The 26902-nt window shown below is 31.5% G+C and overlaps 1 protein-coding gene across 1 annotated transcript in view; it reads right to left on the reverse strand.

The window, feature by feature from the left end:
- kl-2 (dynein heavy chain 2, axonemal kl-2) overlaps positions 1–26902 on the reverse strand; it is a 408181-nt gene that overhangs the window by 281007 nt on the left and 100272 nt on the right. Inside the window, exons 27-30 of the mRNA XM_075354141.1 lie at positions 22090–22241; positions 17932–18043; positions 12774–12912; positions 4231–4451 (exon numbers count right to left, since the gene is read on the reverse strand). Coding sequence (XP_075210256.1) covers positions 4231–4451; positions 12774–12912; positions 17932–18043; positions 22090–22241 — 624 coding nt within the window. The remainder of the gene's footprint in view (positions 1–4230; positions 4452–12773; positions 12913–17931; positions 18044–22089; positions 22242–26902) is intronic.

Raw genomic sequence — 26902 nt, forward strand, 5'->3', positions numbered from 1 at the left:
TACATTTCATTACTTTCATTTTATTCTTGTTTATTTTCATGCAGTATTTCTTGCATAAGACGTCATTCATGCTGTTCATTGTTTCTTCTAAATCTTTTTTACTCTCAGCTAGAATTAGTATATCATCAACAAATTGTAGCATCTTTATCTTTTCATCTTGTACTGTTACTCCAAATCTAAATTGTTCTTTAACATCATTAACTGCTAGTTCTGTGTTAAATTAAAAAGTAACGAGGATAAGGAACATCCTTGTCAGACTTACTTTTTTATTACGTCATCTTTCTTATGTTGTTCAATTATTACTGTTGCTGTATGGTACCTGTAAATGTTAGCAATGTTATTCTATCTCTGTATTTGAACCCTAATTTTTTTTTAAATGCTGAACATTTTATTCCAGTCTACGTTATCGAATGCCTTTTCTAGGTCTATAAATGCCAAGTATGTTGGTTTGTTTTTCTTTAATCTTCCTTGTACTATTAATCTGAGTGCTAAAATTGCTTCCTTTGTCCCTATACTTTTCCTGAAACCAAATTGGTCTTCATCTCCTAACACTTCTTCCACTCTCCTCTCAATTCTTCTGTACAGAATTCTAGTTAAGATTTTTGATGCAAGAGTAAAGCTAATTGTTCTGAATTCTTCACATTTATCTGCCCCTGCTTTCTTTGGTATCATGACAATAACACTCTTTTTGAAGTCTTGTCAGGACTTCTCCTTTTTCATAAATATTACACACCAGTTTGTATAATTTATCTCTTTATTGCTTCCTCACCTGCACCGCAATTCACTGCACAGTAATTCTGCACGTATCCCACTGTATCCCAGTAGCCTTTCGGCCATTCAAATCTTTTAATGCTCTATTAAATTCAGATCTCAGTTTTGTATCTCCCTTTTTATTTTCTTTGACTTCCTCTTCTTCTTTTACAACACCAGTTTCTTCTAATTCTTTTCCTCCGTATAATTCTGCAATATATTTTCCATGTATATATTCTTTATGATTTTTAAACTGGGAGTTGGCCAGTTACTAAATTATACTTGGTGCAAAACTCAATAAGTCACTCCCCTTTTGCATTCCTTTTGCCCAGCCCATATTCACCCATAATATTTTCTTCCTTGCATTTTTCGATGCTTGCATTCCAATCTATTAAAACTATTATTAAATTTTTATCCCTTTTTATGAGTTTAATTGCATTGTCAATTTCTTCATATACACACTCTACTACCTCATCATTTTCATGGGCAGCTGTAGGCATATAGATGTTAACAACTGTTGTCGGTTTAGGTTTTTATTTTATCCTTATTACAATGATTCTATCGCTAAGCTTTTTGAAATACTCCACTTTCTTCCCTACCTCTTTGTTCATTATGTCAGCTACTCCTAATTGCCCTTTATTTGACGCTGAGTTAATTATTCTAAAATCACCTGACCAAAAGTCATTTTCCTCTTCCCATCAAACCTTGCTAATTCCTACTACATCTACATTTAACCTATCCATTTCCCTCTTTAAATTTTCTAATCAACAACCCTTTTTAGACTTCTAACAATCTACCCTCCAACTCGTAGAATGTTATTTTTTAATTTTCTGGTGACTCCTTCCTTAGAAGTGCCCACTCAGAGATCCGAATGGGGGATTAGTTTACCTCCAGAATATTTTACCAAGGAAGGCGCCTCCATCTTTGTTAAATTAAAATGCAGAGAGTTACATTTTCTTGGAAAAAAGAACAGCTGTAGTTTTCCATTGCTTTCAGCTGTGCAGTATTCAGAAGACTGTGTGATGTTGATACGGCTATCTCTGACCTATGCTCTTAACTACTGAAAGAGCTGCTGCCCTCTTTCAGGAATCATTCCTTAGTCTGGCTTTCAACTGATACATCTCTGATATGGTTGCACCTTCGGTTCAGCTACTCTGTATCACTGAGCACTCAAGATCCTTCATTATTGGTAAGGTCTCATGATTCATAGAGGAGAGTCAGTTAGTAAAACATTCTAAAGTAAGATCAGATTTTCAGTGGACAGTTTATATAAATAATATCTAAAACAATTGTAAAGGTATGAGTAAGAGGTACAAGAAATCAAATAAGACATTCTCTATAACACTGCCAGAATCAACATTTTGCTTAACTGTAAAATAGATATTACTGAATATTGAAATATTTTTGTAGTAAAATAAATATTATAACTTAATGCAGTGAATCTAATAAACAGCTGGAGGAAGTAATCTTTTTTTCAATTAATTGTCAATTTTTGACTGCTTAGGTGGAAATGCTTTCAGTTTTTCAAGTGGTATTGAATACTTAAAGAAGAATTTTCAATAGCTCATCAACGTGAGCCAACTGGATCACAGCTCTATCCTAGACAACATGTATATAAAAATTTCAAATGAAGTTCATATCAATTATATGCAGAAAAAAATGGTTTTACTCATTACCTCTAATAATACAAACATTTATTATATTCAAAGATTATTTTGCAAGCAGTTATCTCTCAGACAGAATTATGATATTTACATTCTTGTTTGACTGAGATATAAAATTATAATATACATGAGAATTTCAGTAGGAGAGAAAAGTTCCAAATTTACTGTCATGTAATGTTACTGTTAGTCAGTTTTAAGATTCTTCATTATTTCAGTGTTTTACCTTTAATATTTTAAGAGTTATCATAGTCTGTTATCAAAAATTCAGTTGCATTAATTTTCAGTTTTCAATTCATAATCTGATTTACTGTTTTGAGTATTATTTTTGGACATATTTTATGTGATTTACTGAACAGTAGTATAAAAATAAGAAATCATGCGTTGGTACTAATAGTAGAAATAGTGATGTAAAAACTCACACTTGAAATGAGGTAATGCCACTGGATGACAAGATAAATGTATATTTTAGAGCAAGGAATGTTGGAGTTACTAATAATAACCCACCATTTAGCTGCTCTCCTATTACGTAGTTTATTTTTAGTAAGTCATTTGTTTGGTGTTCCAAATAGTTTAGAATTTTATATAACCGTTACACCTGGTAGTAACTATCAAAACATGTTCTATAGAATGTATACTTCAGATTACATTTCAATTTGAATCTAATGGGAAATATTTGTTTTGAAAGTTTTAACTTTTTTATTTTTTAACCTTCTCTATTCTAGCAAACTTAAAATCACAGTAAAATAGATCATAAGATTCAAGAAGTTTGAAATTTATTACAACAACTTAAGACTTATTGTTAGTAACAGTTATGCTAAAAGAAGCATCTGCAAACATTAATAATTAGGTCTACCAACAAAATTTTATCATAATTAGTTTAGAATTAAAATTTAGAAGAGAACAACTTATTAAATGTCTAAAATTGACTCAGAAAATGTAAAATTATTGAAGTTATAAAAATTAAACTTAAAAAATAATTATAGATAAATTTTTATCTGTACAAAATCATTTTATGATAAATGTTAAGAATTCAAAATTTTCAACAGAACTTTAATAAATATTTTCAAATTTCATCAATCTCCCAAAGAGATTGTTACTTTTGGCATGACAGATCTACAACACAATTTCTCTTTTTTAAATTCCAAACCGGCTAGCAAAATTTCAAAGAGTAATCAAAACACTATTTTTGCTTACCATATTTTCAATGACCTACCAACTTCCTATGAGAATTATGCAATTGGAATTGTTTCAACATAATAATCACACTATTTCTTAAAAAGTAAAGATGTTAAAATTATGAATACTATCAATGCTTTTTTAGCAAGTCACTCAAACCGCATCAGCAACTTAAATATAGAACCACAGAATTTCTGCCTTTCTAATTTTCTTAAAAGTTATTGGGTATTAATAGTTATTGAATGTTCACGAGCTTGTTGAAGTCTACAAGTTAGACCTCACTACAAAGTCTAATGCTCATTATGTATCATAATTGCAAATACTTCAACTTGCTTGTGAAGATCAAGTGACCCACAAAAAATCCTTCAAAACTGGTATTTCTCTTTTATAAAACTAGCATGCTATATGCAATACAAACAGAGGTACATGATATGATTACTTATATTTTTATTTAACTAATTACATTGCAGTTAATTTTTATAAAAGAAAAATACCAGCTTTGAGAAATTTAAAACATTATTTATTATTTATAAAAATTGTCCAACAAAATAAATTTATTTATTTAATATTAACAATACTAAACAGAATCTCCATTTTATGCACAATACAAACAAACTGAAATACAAAAAAAACTACTTACATTTTTACTCATCTTCAACTTATTAATATTGTCAAAACACTTCTTAAAATGAGGTTGAACTTTTTCAGGATTCTTGGAATTGCCCAGAATTTCAAGTAAATCATCATTAGAAATAAAATAGAATCGTGGAAATATCTGCCGTTTAGTTTCAAGATAACTTTCTAAAGCTCGTTGTATTTTTTCTAATTTTTCATCTAATTTTCCCAGTTTTCCATATAAACCTGAAAAAAAACCACTATTTTATGTATATATGTTTCAAAACACTAAATCTATTTGTATTTTTCAATGGAAATATTTCAATCATTTATGCATTTATCTGTAAATATTAGTTTTGTTAAATTATTTCAGTAGTATTACTGACTGATATTTCTAAGTACTTTATTTTGAACAACAATGACACTACACTTGTTTAAATATAACTTCCAACAATTGAAGTAGTACACTGGAGGAAATAATAATTTTGTCAATTTTCAAATAAAAAATTTTGTTAAACTTCAGCAAAAGGAAGGAGTTCCTCATTTTGGTCAATGTATATATATTTTTTTATTTTTATGTTCAAACCTTACCTTTTCAGTAAATGGAATGAGTTCAATGTCTTTTTATTTCATACAGAATGTTCCTTGGATGGTCCCAATGTAAACTTTTTCAGAATAATTCAAGTAGATTTTTTAACAAAAAATTACTTTGTATTTTTGTTTTTGAGATATTTTTCACGTTTTGTCATCATTAATGATTAGTATTTGATTACTGTAGCTTACCAATATCTTGTCTAATATAATTTTAAAATTAAAAGTATTTTTACATGAAAATTTAAGAAAGTTAATTGGAAATCTCAGGGTAAAAATATATCAAGAATTTCCACATTCCAAAAACCTAGCTGATTCTCAATAGTAGTCTTTACATTGTTTCTTTGTCTTTCTTATTTTTTTTATTGTCATGCAGTTTTTTGCCTTTGTGTTTCTTTCAAGTACAGCAATTATTCATATAATCAATAGCTTTTGTTGGCCAACCAAATTTTAAACAATAATAATTAAAAATTTTAAGGTATAATAACCTAAAAATCTGACTAAAAACTATATTTTAAATTCTTTGAAGTTTGACTTTTTGAAGACTAAACCAAATTAGAGTCACTATGTTAATAGTATTTTGTTCTAGTTTGGTAAAGATTTATAAAATCAAAATTTCATGAAAAGCAGAAACAGTAATATATATTTTTCAGTTTTCTCAGGGCAATTTTTTTGAAGTTATTGTTTTTTTTGGAAACCATGTTTTATGGGTATTAATGGGTGAAAAACGCTTCCACATTATCATCACCCAGACATGATGTATTTGTTGTAATAAACAAAGATATATAGATATATCACATTATATATATATATATATATCTTAATTAACGTAAAAAAATAACCCCTTGCTTTACTGCAATTGGCAAGAATAGCTGAAACTCGCTACAGTAATTCAAATACTTGAATGCAAACTGACGGTCCTAAGAAAACGTAAAACGTATGATATTAACATTACATTAACCCCTTGAATAGTTCGCATGTTAATCCCTTTTCTTTCTTTTTCCTGTTTATCCTCCGGGAATTACCATTCAGGTATTACTTCAGAGGATGAATGAGGATAATATCTACGAATGTAAATGACGTGTGTTGTCTCGTACAGTCTCAGTTCGACCATTCCTGAGATGTGTGGTTAATTGAAACCCAACCACCAAACACCGGTATCCATGATCTAGTATTCAAATCCGTGTAAAAATTACTGCCTTTACTAGGACTTGAACGCTGGAACTCTCGACTTTCAAATCAGCTGATTTTGGAAGACACATTCACCACTAGACCAACCAGTTGGGTTCGTATGTTAGCCCCTGGGTTAAATTTCCGATGCAATGCCGCATAACAGATACAATCCACAAAGATGTAATGCACTGTTAGTTGGCAGTCGCAGTGAGCACAAAGGGGGGATTTTGCGTCATCAGATATCCATGAGTGATCGTAGTGTGCTCTCTTCGCAAACGTGAAGTAATAACCTCCTCGACAGCTATGTTTGCATGAGGAGCTTCTTAATTGGGCAAAATTTATTGTTAATGGTATTATCCTATTCACTTTACCACTCATTGTGAATAATCCTCTTCACGAAACTGACAAGATTATTTGAAGCTACGCGCTTGGTAAAAGTAGACTGAAAACAAGCCTCTTTTGCGTCAATCTGTGCGCTCATTACCTGAAATTCCTATGTATTACGTCTAGTCATTTGCGAAATTTGATATTACGTCTAGTCATTTTGCACATTCAATCTCACAGAAAACAGGGAGTCAGGAGTAAACATCACTAACCGCCTGTAATGTATTCATGGAATCATAGCAAACATGTACATGTCGAATTGTTGGCCTAATTATACTTAAGGCAATATTAAAAGCAAAAAGCTCCACAATCAAAATATTGGAGATGCTGTGGAGGAACATGTATGTTCTGCTGTTTACCACTAAAGCACAACCAACAGAATTAATGTTTTTAGAGCCGTCCATATAAAATGTAACATTCAAGATTCATGCTATTTATAATATAAAATTTATTTTGCAGAGTAATCGGATTTGTGTCTTTATATTATATTAACAAAGATCAAAGCAGTAATTAACGAGAAAAGGCCGCCAGGAGGGTTAATAAAATGGAGCAATAGTAAGGACTAGAGATAATTGTATATTTAGTGCTGAGAAAAGGCGATGAGCTCTGATCCTAGAGGAACAGTAGATCATGCCTGTTATTATTATCGAATCAGTTGGTTAGAAAATATCGCATCAAACATGGGATGATTTCTTTGCGCTTTAATGCGAGCTACTTAAGTGCAGATCATTTGATATCATCTATTCGAAAGTGATTGATCACCACTTTCCACCAGTAGATGTACAACAGGGCCTGAACAAAAAGCACTTGTAGAAGACGGATGAATGAATGAATGTACGGAATGTAGCATTCTAAGAGCGGTAGACCTAGCGGACGAATAAGCCACACAGCTGTTGTCCAAGCGGGAATAGACTAGAGCTTGGTAGAAACACAATATGCATACTCGATCGTGTATGTATGTTCGAATATGTAATACTCCCATCAAGTATTACATGTCCAACATTTTTAAACATTTTACCTTCATCCAGTTCCTTTAAATGTGTTACCCACGGTAGTCGTTGGTCGTGTGAATGCTTCAAGTGGTTCACTATGTAAACACAATGAAGGACAGTATCTTCCTCAAGTGTGAAAAACAGACGCATTTAGTTTTCTTCGGAGAAAACGTGAATCCAGTCGTTTTACACCACGATTCTAAACGGGTTATTGTATTTTGGAGCAGCCTCTCCCTAGCAGCTAAAGTTCTAGATGTAACGTAAATTGAGAAATTATCAACAAACAAAGAACACATAACGGGTTTTCACACTCACTTTTTTTTACTATTTATGGCTACCGCAAATAAGGTAACACTTAGGACACTTCCCTGTGGTATTCAGTTTTCTAGTGTGAAAGTAATTCCAAAGTAAAGTAAGTAGTCCAAAAGTAACTCCAAAAGGACCGACTGCTGAAAAACCCGTGATAAATGCAAGGAGATTTCCTTGTATATCTATCCAATTGATGAAGTGTATTTAGCATTCCTTTCCTCAAAGCTGTGTCATATGCCTTTTTCAAATCGAAAAATACCTCAACCAGGTGTTGGCGAAGTAGAAAGGTGTTTTGAATAACAGATTCCAGGGCTGCTACATGATCGACAGCTGAATCCGCATTGTTCGGAGACAATTTCTCTCAAGGTATCACACTAGGTGACGGTTTATCATACAATCTATCTACTTGCACAAGGCAGTGGTCAAGGATATAGGACAATAACTGGAAGGGCATGATTTATCTTTGATGTCATAATGCATTATTCGGGAGGTGAGATAGCATACAGAACCTGACATTATCATTTCTACGGAAAGTGTCACAGGAATTTTTCAACCCATACCTTAGTCATCAAGCGAAAAAGGAATTTTTAATTCATTTTGCAAATCTTTGATAATAAAAGGCATACTTTCTACCTGCAACTTATATTTCATAAACTGAGGACAATAGGATGATGATAGTGAAATTTATCTAAAGGTGTAACCAAATGTGTTCACCACATCAATTGGTGCGGTAATGAGAACGCCGTTGGTTTCTAGTCCAATCGGGGGTGGAGATTGTCTTGATCCACACACGACCCGTACCTTCTCCAAACAACCGATGATGGAGTTGTCTGAGAAATGATATCGACATTGTTCAGCCATGATTTCCGCTTCCCAACCCCGTAGGGGGAAGATACCTTTTGATGTTACCGGTCGCTACACCACCCCCTCTGTCCCGAGCCCTGAGGGGCTTTACCGGAGGTAGTCTTTAGACCCTGTAACTGATTACATCTCACAGTCATCAACCAGGACTCGGTCAGGATGCCACCGATGTAAATGCCTCGGCAGAAATTTGCATCAGTAAAATACATATCAAATTTCACCTTCACGTAGGCCTCAAACGGACATCTTCACATCCAAACTAACATGATTCCCTCCAACTAATTGATCAAAAACGCGAACACTGCGCCTAGTCCTGATTTGAGAGCACCGTTTGTGACTGAATGCCTCAGAAAACGAACGAATTGAAAGTTAAATCAATGCTATACTCATACCAATCAAGATTATGCCTTACACAACATAGAAATTCAGACCTACACCCAAATAAGTCGACCAATTTAGGTCACCTAACAAGGGGAATGTAACCTCATTCCGGTCCATTCACATCTCAAGTCCGCAGGATATATCATCCTATGGACTTAGATGAATCTCCTGCAGACACAGTATTAAAGGATTTTTCTTCCTATAGAAGGAATAGTATTTGTAGCCATAGGAAAATTTATTTCCTGTAACATATAAAAACTCTGCGTGCAAACTATTTATCAAATATTATCTGGTTTTTATTTTTTAATCTTATGATATTTAAGAAGTTCTCGTCTCTTATATCCTTATAGAAATCTCGAGATGGTGGAAGGAATTTGGAAACTCAGGAGGTCAGTGATGCCATACCAGGTAATGATGTTTTATCAGATCCCTTCACAGGGATCTTGGTTGTAATTGATGCAGCAGGAACTTTTTGTGATGGTATAACAACGACATGGAGTTAGATGAACCACCATCAGTTTTTTAAGCAGAAGTTACCTTCTTGCCAGAGCTCAATGCTGTAATTGCAGCTGTGAGGGTCTTTACTTGTTCTGATAATACTTGGACTAATTTGGTCTGTTCTTTACATGATATATATTTGTTTGCTTTTGTACATTGCTGGAAAGAGCCTGGACAAAACTAACATCGGCCTGTACAGGATTCCTCATGTTGAGGGATTTTCTGAATTCACAACGCGCCATAGGAAATGACACTTCAATCTCTATAGTGGAGTGGTAGCATCTCAGCCATTCATGCAGAGGTCCTGGGTTTGAATCAAGGTTAGGCATGGCATTTTTCATATGCTACAAATTTCTATTCTCATCGGGCAAAATGACCGAAGTAGAGGATGCCCATCATTTCACAAAAAAGAATAATCCTTATTATCGCCTGTTCTTCCTTATAAATGGGACATTCCAAGACCTTGCCAAATGAAAACCCTTACATTTTTACACATTTTCCAGCTTCAGTACATGCGTTATCATGTCCTGCACAGCTGCAATGTACACAAACTTGTTCCTTTGTGCAACCAGTTTTGGTATGATCAAATCCCTGACACTGGAAACAGCTTCTGGGGTTTGGTATATATTGTTGCACACAGACAAGACAGGTAGTTTATTTTTATTCATTCAGGGACTGTCGGAATAGTAAAGGTTATAATCAGAGAAGATGCTGGTACATCAATTCCATTCTCCTTCCTCATTACCTTCTGAACAGAAGTGACAGCAGGGACAGTTCCTCTGTTATTTCTGAGAGTTCAGTTCCAGCCAAGTAACGACAAAAGATAACCCCCTAGTTGGAATTTAAGGTATAATGTGGTTCCACCATCACCTTGTCCTTCCCTATGAACCTAAGGGCCAGTAGCTTCCAACTCTGTTCGTCATCAGTTACCTCAATCAACAGGACACCACTCCTATTTTTTAATTGATTTTACAGATCCACATGCTGTAACAATGCACTTGTGTATTAAGAAAGGTGAAACCTTTGCAAATGATTTACCTTCTTCCTTATATTTCACTACATTAAAACGTATTATTCATGTTTTAGCATTCATTGTGTTATTTCTCTTTATCATCATCACCAGACACATTCCCAACTGATGTTGGTCAAAGTCTCCTTAAGCTCCCGTGTTTGATGGTTTTTTTTTCAATTGGACCATCAACCACCGTGGTTCCCATGAATACCTGCGATATAATGGACCACTTGCAGAGCGCATGCATACGGGAGCTAGAGCTAAATACAACTAGGTTTGCCCAAGTGCCCAGAGGACATTGTTAGAGCCATCCACCCTTCAGCATAGTAGCGTCCACTTTGGGTTATGGTTGTTCAGTTTCATGTCCTCCTTATAATTTATAAACAAACTATGTAACTCTTTACTATGTTAAGTTATGTTAAGTTTAGTTCAACAGCTGTTTTATAATGTATTTATTTCTTCTTGATAATGCTATTTTTAAAGTAGTTTTCATTTAAGTTGTTATTAAAGTAAATTTTCTCTCTCTTCTAAAATGTTGTTACAGTAAAATCATTTTCTTTAAAAATATTTAAGTTCAATAAAAGATGTCTTAATGGTTAAATCAATGCTATTTAAAATGTAACTTAAAAACATGAATCTAAATAAATACTTAAATATAATACTTCAAATATAAATATTGTACATTATATACTGATTAATCTCAATAATGTGAACAAATGTAGCTACGAATACAATAATAAAATAAATGAGTTATATCTAAATCTGTAATAAAATGTATATATTATAAAAATATAATTGAATACATTAACAAAGTATTTATTGAAGATATTATTGATCCAGCGGCATAAGTTTTGAATACTGGAAAGTGGATTTAGGTACAATTATTCGAACAACAGTTGCATTGCATAAGGAGTTGTAATGCCACCAGGTATAAGTATAAGAAGAACTTCTGAAGATGTGTACTGTGTAATCGTATATGTTGTAATTTGTGTAGTGTTCTTGGTGTAGTTACTACACCGTAGTATATAAAGTGTTCTGGAGCTAGTGGGAAGAAAAGATGCAGAGGGTAGGGCTGTGGGGCTGTGTATTAATATTCAGTCTAGTTTAATAAGTTAACAACAAATTTAATTAATCAGAAGGAATAATTTCAAAAAAGATAATTTCAAGTTTCTTTATGATTACGTGCAGCAAACTGCATAAAAAAAACTAAGGCAGACCTGAAGAGGAGTTTCAATAAAAAATTTTAAACAGATAATCTTCAATTTCATATTCTAATTTACATTTGAAAAAGAGAATAGTAAAATCTTTGGTGGGGTATCATATGTAAAGACTCAATTATTGATCAATGTTTTCATATTTCTGTTTGTATAAACAAAGAATGATGAAGTGTCTGTACATACAAAGTATGAAACAATTAATTTTGTTTCATTGAAGGAAGTGAAGGAAGCTTAATGATGTACATAAAGGAAGCTTATTAATTCATATCATTCCGAGACCTGATATTTAAGTCCTGGTATATCTGTACACATAAAATTTGCATCACTACTTATAAGTAATGAAAATTATGCCTATACATATAAACATTCTTCATTCACTTTCTCCAGTAATTTTTTGGTAATCTTCTATTCATATTTAACAAGCAGTTTGTTTCTTAGTGCTAATTTCAAGTTATCATAATATTTCATAAAGTTTAGGATTCTTCAGTGGTCCAATTTTGATTCTCACTTATTTATTATATTCATAATAAACCAAACATGCACTGGGAACTTGTGTTTAATGATAAATTCAAATCCACATTGATTCTAATTATTTTTAATTACTGTAAAATACAGGAAAAAATTGTTGGCTGTGATTCTGAAATTATATTTTCATAGAATGATAGGAGTTAATAAAGTATTTTTTGAAATATTTTTCTAATGCGTAAACAAATACTTTATATTACAATAAACGCTAACAGTCGTAATTATTCATTTTTTTTCCTTTCAATTTTTGTTTTATAATTTCTATTTCATTTGTGTTAATTTTGTTCTTTTTGTATATTATATAAATTTAAAATAATTTATTTATTTATTTTTCTATTTGATAATAAAAATTATATATAACCTTGTAAATTCAGATTTCTTTCAGTATAACATCAAATAAATAAACAAATAAGATTAATCCAGTTATTCCCTGTCTTTTCACAGGGAAGAAGACATTTTTATAGAGATATGGAATTATGTTTCTATAAAAAAAAAGATATTTTCAAGGCATGCTTCATGATATTTTACATCAAAGTTAATCTCTATGAGAAGAAAATAAATTAAATTTTAAATTATTAAAATTAATTTTAATCGTATCCCAAGTATATGTTCTTTGTTAGGATACCTGGATAATGAGCAACTTTAAATGCATAATTGTCTTCATTCATTCTGCATGTCAATTCACGCCACTCGTGAAGTACTGAATCAAAGTCACTGGCTTCTTTAGGCAGCTGTTTCCTGATATCTTCACCAAGAAATATATTCTATAATGTTTGAAAAGAAATAAGAAGTTGAATGAAATATAATAAAATAATTATTTAAGCAGTAATTCTGTAATGTTAATCTGTAATATAAATAAACGTGTGAAAAGTTTTCATAATCATATGTAGCACATTTAGAAGACTTAATTTTTGGAAGAGAAAAGAGAAGTAGAAACAAAACTTACAAGCAAATTTTTGTACAAATTGGTAATACTACAACAGAAAAATATATCTAACCTATTTACATGCTAGATTCAATAGAAAATTCATAAAGAACTCCAAAATTAAAAATTTTAATTTTTTTTAATGAAAGAGTAATCTAATCCACTCACAGATCCTAACATAATATTAAATTACTACAATAAGGATATGAAATATAATAAAAACTGGACTATGAAAAAACCACTTTAATAACGTCTATATATTTATAACTATTTGAGAGTTTCAGAGACACAACAAACACATCATCTAAACACATCCTCCCTCTTGGCATAATCTGCTGAATAGGATTCCTTGAATACATGATGTGAATGAATTAGGTTATGAGAGTATAAAATATGTCTTCCTTCTGGCAAATACAACCTCTCTGATTTAGTGCATGGATCAGGGAGTGATTGAAGATTTGAAGCGTCAGTACCAGAAAATATTTCTTAAAAACTATATTTCTCATGATATGGTTTCAAATTTGGAAGCATTTTGGAAAAAAATACACAATCACACATGCAACTTCAACATTACTGGTGCATGGAATAAAGTTTTAAATCAAATATTACCTCAAAGCTGGAACAAAATACGGCCATCGGGTGCAGTGAATGAAAGGAACAGTCATCAAAAGAAACAACTGCTTCAAGTTGTTTCAAAGAAACAACAATTTCTCGAATATGCAATGTTTTTCAAACAGAACAGGGTGATGTAAATGACAAGCTGAATATAGATAGCTAGGATTTGGGATATGAAATTTTGAATGACAATAAGATAATAGAATGAGTAATGAATAAGGATGTAAATAATCAAGAAGCTGATGATGATGACAAAGAAGTCATTTTAAATTTGAGAATTTAAAAAAATCAAATCTCAAACAATTCATCTCAAACAAGTAGAGGAAATGTTAACAAGTATATTACTGAATGTATGAACAGCAAAATGAGGCAGAAATTTCAAAATTATTAGCAATACTAAAGCAAAATTACTATTAGCAAAATTAGTGTGCAACTTAAAAAAATAGTTCAAAAAATGATCACACAATTTTTTAAGAATTAATACTCATAGAAAAACAAAATACAGTATTTTTAAAATTCTTTCAAGATTTAAAGTAAAGTACAGTAAATACATATGTTGGTATGTACTATAAGTTACATACAATATTTTTTAAAAAGGTTTGTAAAAATGAATGTTTTCCAAAAATTTTATGTGTAACTACTTTATTTAAGTTTTTGTCGTTTTTTTTTAGAGATTAGAAGTTATGTATTAGATTTTTCAATTAAAATTTTAAAAACAGTACTTATAAATGTATTCTAGTTACTTTTCCTGAAATTTTCTATAATTCGTCACCCTCCCGGTCCTGTATATGACAAATTATTGAGTTATATTTAATTATTCTAACAAAATATTAGAATAATTAAATATTTACTAATTTTTACAATTTTTATCAATATTTTTTAAATATTTATTGTAACAGAATGTCCTCACAAGATGTCCTTACTTATGAACAATGTATCACACATGAGTAATGATTGCCTGTAAATAAGATGATATATTCCTTAAACAAAAGCTTGAGAAGCAAAAAGCTACACCCGATAAACACTATCATAAAAGTTAAGACACATTAGAAAGTCAAAGGTATAATTTCTTAAAGGGTTTTACAGTTCTTTCAGTAGTTGTTTAAGATTAAAAACTAATTATAGTTGATATGACTAAAAAACAAATTTGAAAATAATTAATTTAGGTTTAATTAAGGCTAAAATGAAAAGAAATCCACACCTGTATTGCCTGAGGAAATGTTTTAAATGGTTTTCCATTTTTTTTAAATCATGATGTGTCTACAATAGGTAAAATAGATCCCCAATTAGACCTCTGAATAGCGGGAGAAAATGTTACCTGAAGGTGTAGAAATCAAGGCATTCTTTAAGACAGACAGTGAAAAGTGGAAGCTCAGCAAGTAATACTGTAGGATAGAAAATTTAAAGCAAGAAATTGGCAGGTTAGAGAGATTAATTAGAAATAAGTAAAACGTAAGATAAGATATCTGGTCCAGGAATCATAGGATGTAATACAATGAGGATGACAAGCAGCAGTGAATGAATTATTATAGTCAATATGACAATTTGATTGTTAAAGAAAATTGAAAAAAAGGAAAATGGACTGTACCAGCTGGGTCAGAGAAATGGAAAAGGAACTAGACTTTCAGAACTTTGCTTTAAATGATTACAGGAAGATCAGATAATTATGCAATATTAATTTCAGTCAAATCATCGATAATATTGTTAATTCAGTATATTATATCTTTGTAGTACATTGCGGCTGAAACTAAATGTTCCTTCTGCACAACTCTGCATCAGGAAGCTGCAGAAGGTCTTGGCAAATAGTGATTTGTCCACAAAAATCACATGTAATCCCATGTTAAATTTTAAGAGCTGATAAATCAGTTTTTGTAACTTCTTCAAGGTTTACCTCAGAATTTAATTTAATTGATCTAGGTGATTCTCATCATCATTCAATGGTTCTACTAACAAATGATAATGCAATTGTGCGAGCATCTTTCTATTTCCTCAATTTTTATTGTATTTATAAAACATTAAACATTACATTTGTAAAACAGATTAGTTTGAACAGAAAATTTGATTCAAGATTAACATAATTCTATCTTATACAATAGTGTATCTTTTATTGGTATTTTATTATTATTCTTTTTACTAAACTTAATTATTAAGAGGGATACACTAAATATTAATCACTCACTACCTGGTGGGTTATGTAAATGAGAATTTTACTTTCATGACTGTTCTCCAGGGAGCTAACCATATACCATAATAACAACTCTTTATATTGCATGCAAATATGTCTAATGTGCCTTCAACACTGCTATACTGTGCACAGCTTGTTCATAGCTACCTTGAAGATATTGAGTGTCTTAATATCATACATAAAGGTAAATTTAATGTGGCCATATTTTATACACATAGTAGCCAAAGTGTTGGGGCAGGAGACTATATACAGAAAAGGTTGGTAGACAATTGTGGGTAACAATAGAACGATGAACCAACAATATTTAGAATTAATGGAAGTATAAATATTCATAATGAAATTAAAAAATATATATATATAAGTTCATTTGAAACAAAATAAAAGTTAAACAGTAAAGAATTAGAAGAATGTAGACGTGAGGTTAAGAAAAGTGTTTTCTGGAAAAGTAGATGTAGCAGACAGAAAAATAAGGGAAACTGTGGTGGGGGGGGGGGAATGAACCTGAATTACATTAATAAAAGAGGAGTGAATAGAAAATTTGCGAGAAGTAGAGGTAAAAGTGCTAGCAGGTGGCAACGGCCTTTTGGAGGAGCTAATGATAACAAAGGAGATTATTTAAAAATCAGTAAAAATAAGGCAGCATAGATAAATGATGCACCTTAATACTTGTACAATTATGTTGAATAGGAAAGGCAGGATTGGAAATACTACATATACTGGTATGTATTGAATGATTCTGGAGAAATAACATACTAGGGGATTAGAAAATGTGTTACTACTATAGCAAAGAAAGTAAAAGCACTTAAACATAGTTGTAATACACATGTACTATTTGCTAACCCTTGCAGCATCTCAGTCTAAGAAAATACTCATTAGGATAGTTTACAGGCATAAGAGGAACAAGGCCACATAAATGGCATTAATAGATCTGGAGAAGGCAATTGATGAATAAAATGTTGAAAATTTTATGTATTGAAATAAATAACATTTATACAGAGTAAATCACGAAGTACTCCTGGGACCTTCATAACCTATTCCAATCACTAATTCTGCTCCTTAATTAATGTCCTAAAAATTTCAGTACGACTTCATTTCACCAGGGTAGCTGAAATCTGAGTGAACCTTTCACTAGCCGCAACTCGTAAATGAAGCATTTTAGGACATTTGTTTATATGAACTTTTCCATTATTTTCACAAGTAGAATTAGTTATGAAAGTAGGTTAGCACAAATATCTTCTACCACGTTTGTAGCAAATTTTATGTTTTAACCAAAAAATTGTTCAATCTGTATTTAATTACTCATAGCATATTCACTAACTAAAAGGCTAAATTATAAGTCTTTCACAGTTTCTTTCACTATTTTTCTCTCATTGTCCAATTTGAAAAGTATGAGGAAAACCTAGTAAAGGTTTCATTAAAATCAATTTTTTTTAATAAATTCTATAATCTACAATTTTTAACTTGAAGATTTATAAGAAATTTTAACAAAAACAATTGAATGAAAATTTTTCCTAAAAGTTTTATTACGTAAATACTACTAATGTGTAAGTTTGTAATTACACGTTTCAATTTAAACTGTTTTGCAATAGTGTGATAATGCTATACCCTTCAGAAGAAGAAACAAACACAAGCTAGCATTTTTTAGCTACTTTTTTTTTTTAATAGGCGATTTCTGAGTAAAAAAGTTGCTTGCCAGATAAATATAACAATAAATAAATATTTTATTTGTGTCAGTGTCCGTAATACATTACACAGCACATATCAGGAATAAGTAGCTGTGCTACCCCACATGTAGGAAATTCAATAAATTTTCAAGTCCAAGCAAGACTTTATTTGCCAGTTATATTGCATGATGGATGTTCAAATCCAGTATAATTAAATTATTTATAATTGTAATTTCAATATTCTTGCTAGTTTACTTAATTGTTTGGGTTAAATTACTATTATTTTCTCAATTTTGGTCTACTGCAGACACATAATTTCCAACTTATAATTGTTAACTGAAATCAGTTTAATACATTCAGAGAAAAAATTCAATACTGAAACATGAATACTCACTTCTAAATATAAGTATTGCCTCTGTACATTTAACACAGCCTCTAACACTTCCATAACTAAAGATAATCCTTTTTCCCAAAAATCCACAGTTTTTATAAATGGTTCAACAAATCTGAAAATAAACAATTTCACTTAAATGTGAACTTTAAAAAAAGGTTGAAAAATCAAGTTTATGAAACTTATTTGATCAGACTATCATTTTAAACTCCAAATTTACTTTCATGAAAGCAGAAATGACTATCAGAATACAGAAAACAGAACAAAAGTGCTTATTAATAATTTACGATTTTTATAGGGAGTTTATTACTGAATCCATTTATAGCATATTAAGTTCATTTGTTCATGAATTGTTCATTTGTGTGTATGAATGTGTATTGTCACCTGAGGAAGTTTAGAAAATTCTAAGTGGAATGTAGTGAATTTAATTTATAAGTTTGCATAGTTGATTGGCTAACCCAAGAGATTAATAAAGATAATATTTTTAAATAAAATGTGTCTTGTTATATTTAATTTTATCCAATCAAGAGAAAAAGAAACTTAAATAAATTACATTTAGGTTATATACACATATTTATATAGCCTATGACACTCCCAGTAACTTAAGAATTCCAATACAGGATTATACATCTAAATCGGTTCCGCTGTTGAGCTGCTATGGTGGGACAAACATACGTATATACACCCTAAATACATTACACTCCTTTTTGGGGAGTCATGTAATAAAGCATCTCTAAACCTGCTTGATTATTTTTTAAAAATTATTCTGAAACATGTTCTATGAATGGAAGTAACAACTTTAAGAATCTATTATATTTTAAAATTAGTAAATGTCCTAAAATACATAAATATTGAAAATATTCTTTTCCTGTTGTTTTGAAGTACACTTACTTTGCACTTTATTGGGACCTTATATTGTTAATAATTTTAAAGCATGAAAATTTACTCCAACTAAGCTACTACCTTAACAATATGCTCTGTTTACCAGAATCAAAAGCCTTTGTGTGTGGTTAATAATATTTGTAACCAAATTTTTCAAAACTTTATGCAAGTAAACAGCTAATACTGAACTTGCATTGTCTCTGAAGCTATGTTGATGTGATTCAAAAATGTTATATTTATTGTGAAAGTTCGTAAAATGGCAATAAATAGGTTTTTAAAAAAAATTTGGACCCAAGTTATTGTCATCATCTTTAGCATAATTTGACTTGACGTATTCACAAGCACCAAGTAAGTAACTTTCCCATTCCGCTAACAGAAGTTTGAAAACAGAATCTAGGTCCCTCAGCAGATCTGGAGCTGTTCATTACAATGTTCTTTATATTGTTAACTGGTCCCGTCATTATTATTTCCATTGGTTACAAAATCAGTCGAGTTATGTTAATGTCTTGGTGCAATATAGATTTCCGTCTTGTATTTGTTAGATATCGTCAGGTAGTTTTCTTTTTCTAGGATCTGATGAGGCCATGTTTTCGTCAATATAGCTAGTCTGTCCAAGTCTGTCATTATTTTGTTGAATAGTGTTTGTAAATTGTTGTATTTATTCTTCTTTAAGTTTAAGTTATATTTTTTTGTTATAGTTTTCCATTTATTTTCATTGTATGAAGGTCCGCCTCTGTTGTTGAATACATCGGTGCAATTCTCCAATATTATTTCCTTAATTTCCAATATCTGGGGTACTGAATAAAGTTGCTTATTGTCAGTAATACAACTAATAATTATTTATCTAATAATCCATATATAACTGCCCTTCTTCCTCTTCCTCCGGTTCATTGTTAGGTTATGTGTCTATCAGACAAGTGTAATACAGTTGTTTCTCCAATGAGGGAAGGTAATTTTTCTTCAACAAAGGGTCTGTAAACGTAACCTGTCAACCTATTTTTTAAATACTTTGGTACAATCAATTTTCTCATTAATATTTCTGCTAATACATTTACACTGAATATTTTTTGAAAATACTTCGCCACAATATGAGGATATTAATGGGAAAGTGAATGAGAATTTCATGTATCATTTATCCAATTTTTTGTGAATGACACTCATCAGAAAAAATAATTTTATTTAGTCATAATATGTTTATATTTTATTGCAACCAATAACAGAAGTACACATGGTTTTTAAAGTCTTGGGGCTTTAAACTTTGAACTTTTTCCAAGCGATAAGTCTACAAACCTTTATGAGGTAATAATCCCCAAATTTGGGCTTTACAAATAATAAGTATTTGAAATTTCTGTTATTCTGATGTATTTGCTGATATTCTTCTAATACTTGCATTTGGATTATCTGTAGCATAATTGAGTACATTAACTTGTCTATTAGAAAGTCTTTTTCTTCCTGCATGGACATTTGGAAAAAAACTTGTTTTTCTTAATTCCCTGAAGGTATTTTGAAAAGTTGAAAAGTGTCTTTATTTGCAATCTTCTTTCTGGAAAATGATGTTGATATTCAATTACAGAAGTCCTTGGATTCGCATTACAACAGTTGTACACAAAGACTATATTTGAGGAATAAACATAAAACTATGAAGTGAAAACAGGCACAACATTGTCAAGACTGCACAATTTTTGTCATTCACTTCATTCACTCATCTCAGCTGTTTATCAATCAATTTGAATAAATGAAATGTCATTTTGTTCAAAATAAAAAGGTTAACATTTGATCTAATAAAACATAATTAGTACAGAAACAGTGCTATTAATATTTACAAAGCTATTAATGATTAAAAACATTTAGTCATTGTGGAATTTTCAAAGATAAAATCTTTGAAATTATTTGTTAAGTAGAAGATGTGTAGAACAGAAGTGTGTAATGCCAAATTTCATTTAATTATCTTAATGTATTATTAAGATAAGAAAATAAAAAAGTGTAATAGGGCATTTATCAACATGAATGTTTTTGTTTATCTGATGTTCTGAATTTATCCATTAAGTCGACACTTATGAGATACTTTAAGGCATACTATATTATATCAATTTGTATCAGCTAATTTATTTATAACACCAATTAAACAAATTCTAAATTGTTAACTATTATCCTTCTATTAATAAATATTAATTTCTGATAAATGAATTTAAGATAGGAACTAGCCCTTATGATTTGATATATTATTATCAATAGTCATTTGAGTTTGATCAAGATTAGATAAAACAAGGTGTACACTGTGATGCTAGTATAAACCCTAGTTGGTTTTGTTTGTATATATTTATAAACAGCTAAGCTAACTACATGTAATTTTCTTTAAATAAAAAAAGTCTCATACTTTTCACTATTTTTTATTCTATATATATATATATATATATATATATCAAAAAAACAACTTAACCACCAAACACAGTAATATAGATTAAACTAGGTTATAGTAAAATAGATTCTATTACTGTGTTTGGTGTTTTAGAAGTCTGGAATTTATAAAAGTTATTTTATTTAATAAAGCATCTAAATTGTAAAAAAAAACCATCAGTTTCTCTATATGGACATCTACATATAATTAAAATAGCAATGGACATCTACATTTCAAATAGAAAAATATTTTATTATCAATTGTTTATTTACACATTACCATTTCTATATCTTTTTGAATGTTTAAGTTGGCCGCCTTGATCAAATAATACTTCATTTCACTGTTCTTTAGTCCTGTGTTGTCTGTTCAGGTTACTGTAAATATAGTGTTGGCCAAGGCTAGCAGAGGAGACAAGAAGTGTTATGCAAGATGCTTCTTTAAACACAGAACAGTTGTCACAGAGCTCCAAGAATGATTGGTCATGTCAGGTTAGAATACATCCACTACAGGTTATGTTAATTTTACCTACATCAAGCAATAAACTAAAGTAGTTTATTTTTAGACCTCTAAAAAACAATCCTTCAAATTAATCTTCAGTAATAAAAATATGGTTTAATAACAAAAACATTTTAAAAACACTTCATTCCTAAATTATTAATTTAGTTGTTGAACAATATGTCCTGTCCTTGAACTTAAAATCATTTTAATTAATGAAATCCAGTTTTATCCTTGATATTACAAAATGTTATTTTTACATCAACATTACTAAATTTCTGTAATTGGATCACATGGGTATTTTCAATAAGGATCTATCTAGTACTCAACATTTTGTGAATATATAATAATCTGATGCAGAAAAAATATAAGATTAGCAACCATACCTTGTGGATTTCATAGAGCTTAGAGCAACTAAATTTTCTTCCAGAGCTTGAAATATGTCATCAACAGCCTTAATTCGATAAATTCCTTTATCTTTATGAGGAACCATATCCAGTACAACATTGTCCCATGTTTCTTTAATTACTTTCAATCCCTGTTAACAACAGAAACATAATGTGTAATAGTTATTTTATATGTTGATTTTTAAAGAGCTTTTTCTGATTACAATGTAATAATGTCTGTAACAAGTATATTACTATTAAATAGTTGTGACCATTAAAAACAATTTGTGACATTTTATTGCTAAAATCAGAGAGTTGGGATATTAACAAAAATTTCAGACACAACATAGGAGCACTATCTGAAATAAAAAAATATTAAAGAATGGTAAATAAAACTAAAAATGGCAGGAAATACTTGAAACCATCTGTTAATTAGCTGACAAGATATAGTGATGAAAGTGATTAATGGAATCAGGTTACTTTTTCTCTAAGTTCAAAGCAATCATTCATGTTTTATTTAAATACAAATAATCCACAATGCTGTTCAGAGCCGAACTGTGAAATCTTTTGCATTAAATTATCTATAGCATTGTTATAATTTTGTAGTCTGTCACAAACTGATGACAATAGTTATTTGAAGCAGTTTCCAATGAGGTAACATCCACAATGACGATCTATTAAAATACCACATTGTAAAGTAAGAGAGTTCAAATAACACTAATCCCAGATTAGTAGTCTTCAACCCACCAGCTTGTCTAGTGGTGAACATGTCTTCGCAAATCAGCTATTTTGAAGTCAAGAGTTCCAACGTTCAAATCCTCGTAAAGGCAGTTACTTTTATAGATTTGAATACTAGATCATGGATACCAGTGTTCTTTGGTGATTGGGTTTCAATTAACCACACATTTCAGAAATGATCAAACTGAGACTGTACAAGACCACACTTCACTTACACTCATACATATAATCCTCATTCATCCTCTGAAGTAATACCTGATGGAGATTCCCGGAGGTTAAACAGGAAAAAACAAGATTAGTGTCTGGTGACAGACTACAAACAACAAATGTGCAAAAACTCACTGGATTATTCTTTGTTGTTAAACCAACATAAGCCTTTCAGATAACATGTTATCAGATAACATTAGGCCATTAGTTGATCACATCCTGATCCTGACGGGGAAGATCCCGCCATGTAACAATTCCGGTTGCCATGCCACCCCCTCTGTACTTAGTCCTGATGGGCTTTACTAGAGGTCATCTTCTGAACCCACAAACTGTATAATAACTCTCAGTTAACAGCTTGGCTGCCATCAGGATGCCACAGATGCAAATGCCATTAATGACATTTCCATTGGTGTAAGAACGTACTATCAATAATCACAAAACAGAACCAAAAACAAACTACTCAAATGAACAGAACTGAGTAGAAATAAAATATTTAAATTTTGAGCTATAGCCCCATTAACGAAATAAAACGAACATCACAAAATAACAGAACAAAAACAAAACAAAAAAAGCAAACAAAACTACGGAGTGCCTATCTTGGTGACAAGAGAATGCCCAAGCAGCCCCTAACCACCTGGGTAACTGGAACTCCCACTCATGCCCTCCGCAACTTGCTGAGGAACCAAATTTTCATGAAGTTCTACACAATGGACCATTCAGCCTGGCTTCTCCAGTTAACATTTAAATCTAAAATAGACCCAATATCCTCGAACTACCTCACTACCTCTAATCGTGTTTCATCATCGATGACAGACAAATAAAACATGAAAGGAATCAACTAATATGCCACATCACAGACACAGACCTAAATCAGCCAGGTTGAAATAAGCCAATGTATCCCTAAAAGTACCACGGCCTGAAAGAAACTGAGTTATATACTTGTTAGGAGAGATGCCAAGAGATACCCCACAGATTCCTCACATCAGGGAAAAGACCATGTGTGTAACACCCATCAGCTGTCTCATCCCACCTAGTCTGCCACAATTGAAATCCATTATTTTCAATCTCTCTAACTGTAGCAGAAATTAGTTGACCCAAATTCTTATAGCATTGACGCTCAAGCACAAGAACATCAATAAGGTTTTATTCCAGCAATCACCAGGGTAGCCTCATGAGAAATTGTATGGTAACCACCTGTCACTGTAACAACAAAAGGCGCTGGGCCCTCAACAAAATGTTCCCATCCGCTATAAATTTTGGCCTATCTGACACTGACACACACACACACACACACACACACACACACACATACACACACACACCTTTTTAAAGAATATTCATGGTCTTAAAATTCAGACCCCAATCCAGATATTAACCACACGTTGAATACAAAAAAAGACACTACTGGCCTTCTTTCTGACATACTGCAGATGCTCCTTAAAACAAAAATTTTCATTAAGGAACACCTCAAGGTACTTCTGAACTTGAACATATCGTATTTGTTGGCCTGACATTGAAAGCTTAGCTCCCTATACTTCGAAGTCAAATCTGCTTGCCCCTCAGAGTACTCTCAGTTTGAGAGGACCTCCGTAAACGGAGAACAGATGACTTCAGCTCAGTAAGTTCCCGTGTCCACCAAGAGGGCACCCTCTCCGGACCCAAACTGTGGGGAATGGAACGCTCAGTGGCATCAATGAAAGCTGCCAATAACTGACCTGCCTGGTCTTCAAGATCAAGAATATCCAATCAAGATCAAGAATTGTAACAAGCCTTTGCTAATTGACTTTTCTGTGCAGAAAACGCCCCTGCTGAACTGGGAAATTATACCTATATCAATCACTCAGGCCACCAGTGATCTTGAAAAGTAAGTTGATGGTCACTAGAGCAATCATCGACAACCTTCCAACCACAAACACATGCGGCAATATATCTTCCAACCATGACATCAATATTATTGGTGCCAACAAATTGCCTCCTACCGTCCACCATGCCAGTATATGTTGGCAGCTCACCAGAAACATTGAAAACTTCTAAGTCATGCTAGATGACAAAACCTTCAATTGCTTCACCCCTCTCATCGATATAATCACCTAGTCATGTAAGAGATTTAGCATTAGCATCGGGACCAATAACAACAGAACTATGCTCTGAAAACTGAAGAATTTGCTCCCAGACCTCAAGGTGATGGTCAGCAGGGTCCTAAAACTGGAAATAAGAACTTACAACATATAGATGTAAGTTCTGAATATACCTTAACAACAACATTACTGTTAGAGAGCTGCCGCAAGAAGGCACAACTTATTTCTCTTTTGCACAAAACAACGAACATGTTGTCAGAACCACAATAAAATCGCTTCCATCCTGCCAAAACCAGGAGGTCACCAGATGTAATATACAGATGCTGCAACAAAACAACATCTAGGTTATGACCTAAGGCCACTTCCCCTGATGTGATTTGAAAAATATAAGCATCCTATGCATTCAACTGATGGAAACTAACCAATAAGAGAATTAAAATAGATCTCAACAGCTCTCAAATATGATCTACACTCCTTGCTATCAACAGAGTGCTTATGATCCTTCCTCAACCTTTAACAAATTATACATGATGGAGGATCAGCCTTTTTGGGACAGTCCTTGTGCTTACATCCCAGGTGATTTGTCAAATAAGTTGTTGTTTTCTTTTTTCTGACATGTAAGACATCATACACAGTATAAATACAAAATATATTTTAAGCCTAAATTGAAAAAAGGGAAATGATTAACAGAGACATTTAGCAAAGGCTTGGCCTAATGTCTGTGATAAGTATAAAAAGATATATATTTCTAATGTCAAACTTTAATTTAGATTTTTAAGGAAATTGCTTAATACTTGTTTACATAAATATAGGTGATTTTAGAAAGCAAGTTTATGAGTTAGAATGCCTCTTGAATAAAGAATCTGGTAATGTAGAAGTAGCCATTTCTTAATTGCAAACTAGCTAGTGTTTTTTGTTGCAAATGTTTTGGGTTAGGTGGCATAGCTACTTATGCTAAAAGTAGTATTATATCTTATTAATAGTTTTTCTAATGAAATTTAAATAGAAATAGCTTTAAATGTAAATTTGGGAACTGAAACCAAATTAAATTTTCAAAACCACCAATGGAGGATTTAATTAAGTTTAAACCACTATTGCATTTTAAATAACTAATAAGAAGGGTGGGGAATTTTATAATTGCAGGAGATCTTAATATAAATGCTATAGCCAATAAATCAAGTAAAATTAAAAAAGTATTCGTTTACAAAATTCAATGTAATGTTACAAATATTTCTTCTACAGCTGCACTCTTACATAAGTATAAAATACTGTCAAGTTGTGAATAAGAACTTTATTATTTCATACTAAGTTGAAATAATATTTTCTGGAATAAATTCAACTGATGTAACTCAGTTAACTGTCGCAATGTCCTTTACTTTTCTTTTTACTTGACTTATTGAGCCATGTGGAATTTTCTCTACTTTTTCAACAGTATGTTAATTTCATAATCATAGTTGGGAAAGTAATAAAAATCATATTCTGCATTGTCAAAATCCTGCTCTATTTCTCAACAATTTATTTCCATAAAGACTCATAACCATGTAGTCATGAACAATCTTCTTCCATCATGGTGTTGAAAACATTCATACTAAATGTTGCTATCATTGGTATTATAAAAAAGTATTAAAAAATAAAAAATATAACAAAAAATAATCTTGATATGGTTGTGACTGAGGAAATAGATCTTATTTGAGAAAATCAACTATGCAAGAAGATTACGTGACAAAGGGTATGATGCCGCGATTAAGGGCACTAATGTGCAGACGTACAGCAGGTAGATTAGAGATTAC

This window comes from Lycorma delicatula, chromosome 1, assembly GCF_047948215.1.
Source record: "Lycorma delicatula isolate Av1 chromosome 1, ASM4794821v1, whole genome shotgun sequence".
NCBI classification, from domain to species: Eukaryota; Metazoa; Arthropoda; class Insecta; order Hemiptera; family Fulgoridae; genus Lycorma; species Lycorma delicatula.